This window comes from Telopea speciosissima, chromosome 5 (genome assembly GCF_018873765.1).
Source record: "Telopea speciosissima isolate NSW1024214 ecotype Mountain lineage chromosome 5, Tspe_v1, whole genome shotgun sequence".
Classification (NCBI taxonomy): domain Eukaryota; kingdom Viridiplantae; phylum Streptophyta; class Magnoliopsida; order Proteales; family Proteaceae; genus Telopea; species Telopea speciosissima.
In genome coordinates this window covers 49,079,712-49,082,127 of record NC_057920.1, presented here as the reverse complement: position 1 = coordinate 49,082,127, position 2,416 = coordinate 49,079,712, and the positions used below count along the sequence as shown (strand labels likewise).

The 2,416-nt window shown below is 42.7% G+C and overlaps 1 protein-coding gene across 1 annotated transcript; it reads left to right on the top strand.

The window, feature by feature from the left end:
* The first annotated feature begins 274 nt into the window (after positions 1 to 274).
* On the top strand, positions 275 to 1,706 carry LOC122663026. The gene is made up of 4 exons (XM_043858738.1): positions 275 to 399; positions 765 to 943; positions 992 to 1,161; positions 1,299 to 1,706. Exons 1-4 carry the CDS (start codon positions 275 to 277, stop codon positions 1,704 to 1,706), a joined length of 882 nt encoding a protein of 293 aa, XP_043714673.1.
* Positions 1,707 to 2,416: the final 710 nt, after the last annotated feature.

The following is a 2,416-nucleotide window of genomic DNA, read 5'->3' as shown; positions in this document are numbered from 1 at the left end:
CACAAGAAAGCACCGAGTAACTTTGTCCAATGTGGTAAAATGTATGCTTTATACCCTAAGATTTCACACATAAATGTGCTCATCAGCTGCTATAAGGGCAGAACCTTAAGGAAAATTGTTGGGCTTTGGCCCACACTTCAAGGCCACAGAGGGGAGGGTACACTAACATACATCAGGGCAGTATCTTACCCCTCGACTGTTATGATGTGTCCTTCGTGATCCCGAAGAGTTTCTCGACCGCAATGCTAAGCTCATTGCTGAGTGAGGTGTCTAAATGTGGGGACGCAGAAAACGCCTGCTGGTACTCTTCACTCCCAGGGCTCGTGCTAGGAGGGTGGTCGGCGAAAGCACCATCAACAAATCTCCCCCACTGCCGGTTGAGGAACCTCTCTTCGACAGGTAAACCTGTGAACTGGCTAATAATCTTGTAGCTGGGCTTGACCACAAGCGAAAATAATTCCCCAATGTACACGGCAGCAGTATCTACACGTCACAAGAGAGAGAAACTATAATTAAATAGTAAACTCGGGTGCGGATGTAACAGCTCCTCTATGCCGCTTGCTCAGAGAACCCTTTCTCTAACTTCTTCCTATGAAAATATAAATTTCAAAAAACTTAAAAAACAATCAAAATTTTGATTTTAACATTTTTAATTCGACAATTGAAAATACGAGAGAGAGAGAGAGAGAGAGGTTCCTACATCAGTTTGGAAAGACCATATGGAGCTGCAACATTCTATAAAAGGTGAAGAGCTTTCTCTGAAGGGCATGTGCTGATGGACTCGCATCAGGCTCGGCTTTGAACCAACGACAAATCCCTGTGGATAATCATTGTTCTCGTTGTGGATCGGCACCTGAAACCATTGAGCATATTCTGCTATACTGCCCTTTTGCAAGGGCTGTATGGTTTGGTTCAAGCCTATCTGCGGTTATTCTTGCTGATGGTAAAGGATGAATACATAGCTGGATTCAAAAATGGCTAACTCTCTCAGTTCTTGGGAAGAGTAGATATGAAGAAGTTACATCTCACTGCTCCTTCATTGCTTGGAACTTATGGTGTTCGCGAAATGACTTACTCTTTGGGATGAAGGAATTGACGCTGGCCGAGGTAATAGTTGTCGCACGAGCTGCTTGTATTGAGTTTCTTTCGACGAGTAATCAGGTGCAGCGGAGTGTTACAATTCCAACTGCTTTGTCGAATCCCATCTGGACTCCTCCCCCTAGTGGTTCCTTCAAGTTGAATTGCGACGCATCTTTTATTCCAGGAAGCAGTTTGGGTGGTATTGGTTTCACTATTAGAAACCATTGGGTCAATCCCGCCTTGCTGTTTCAGATAAGTTCAACTTCACCCGTATATTGGAGGGTGAGGCAATTGCAATCAGGGAAGGTCTCTTAGAAGCTATATCTGAAGGCACTTATAATTTATTGTTGGAGAGTGACAACCAAGAGATCATCACTTATCTGAAGGATACTTCCAAGAGTTTGCCTTTATCCGTTCGTCCAGTGGTTGAGGATATAAGGCATCTTGCTTCTTACCTGGATAGTTGTCAGTTTTTGTACATTTCAAGGGCTGCTAATGCTGTTACAAATTCCCTTGCAAGGAGGGCCAAGTCCATTATGGATAAGACTGTTTGGCCCAATTTCGATCCATGTCTAACTGTGCCAGTTGGGACAGAGGACTCGTGTGTAATCCGTTCTATTCAATAGATTACATTTCTACCGAAAACACAAAAAGACAATCAGATACCTTGGAAAGGCACAAAACTAAGGTTTTCTGATTAATCCATAATTGCCCGTCTCTCTCCTTCAATCGGGTATGAATATTAGCAAATAGAATCTTGCCATGTTGCAAGTGTAATTAAGCCAATTTGTCCTGTTCGCCATTGTGTTTTGGCGTTTATGCAACGAAATGTCCCTGAACGCTTCATTAAAAACAGTTGTGTTGTTACCCGGTCACTACGGCGAATCGTGCCATGTAGCCTCTCTCTCTCTCTCTCTCGTTTAGGGGCAAAGCTAATGGCTAGATGCCAAAGTCTTGAGACCGGTCGAAATGGGTTTAGAATTTTGCTTTTAGGTAACATGAGAGGGATCTTCAAGTTCAAGTACTAAAATTGTATATCATCCAGGGTTTGAGGAATACGAATCGGATCATTGTTTCCTACAGGATACGGAATAACACTACTCGTCAATACACACCAGGCATGTGACATAAAAGATCTACACTTGGCAAAGGATCCCCAAGGATTTCCAATAGCGTGTTTGGTTGAAGGTGTTGGAGGAGTCAGATTTTTATTTTGGAATGGATTTGTAGTTGAGAAAAAAAAAAAAAAAAACTAATTGGTTTCCCCGAGTCTGTCAAATGGAATCCTTCTGAATCCATCTGTAAAACTATTTGGTTACCCTGAGTCTGTCAGTTG

Bases quoted from the DNA above. Each gene is read 5' to 3' on its own strand.
- LOC122663026 (XM_043858738.1), top strand. From the start codon at position 275: ATGTGGGGACGCAGAAAACGCCTGCTGGTACTCTTCACTCCCAGGGCT. The intron at 400-764 runs GTAAACCTGTGA...CTTTCTCTGAAG, and splicing joins GAGGAACCTCTCTTCGACAG to GGCATGTGCTGATGGACTCG. The intron at 944-991 runs GTAAAGGATGAA...TAACTCTCTCAG, and splicing joins TGCGGTTATTCTTGCTGATG to TTCTTGGGAAGAGTAGATAT.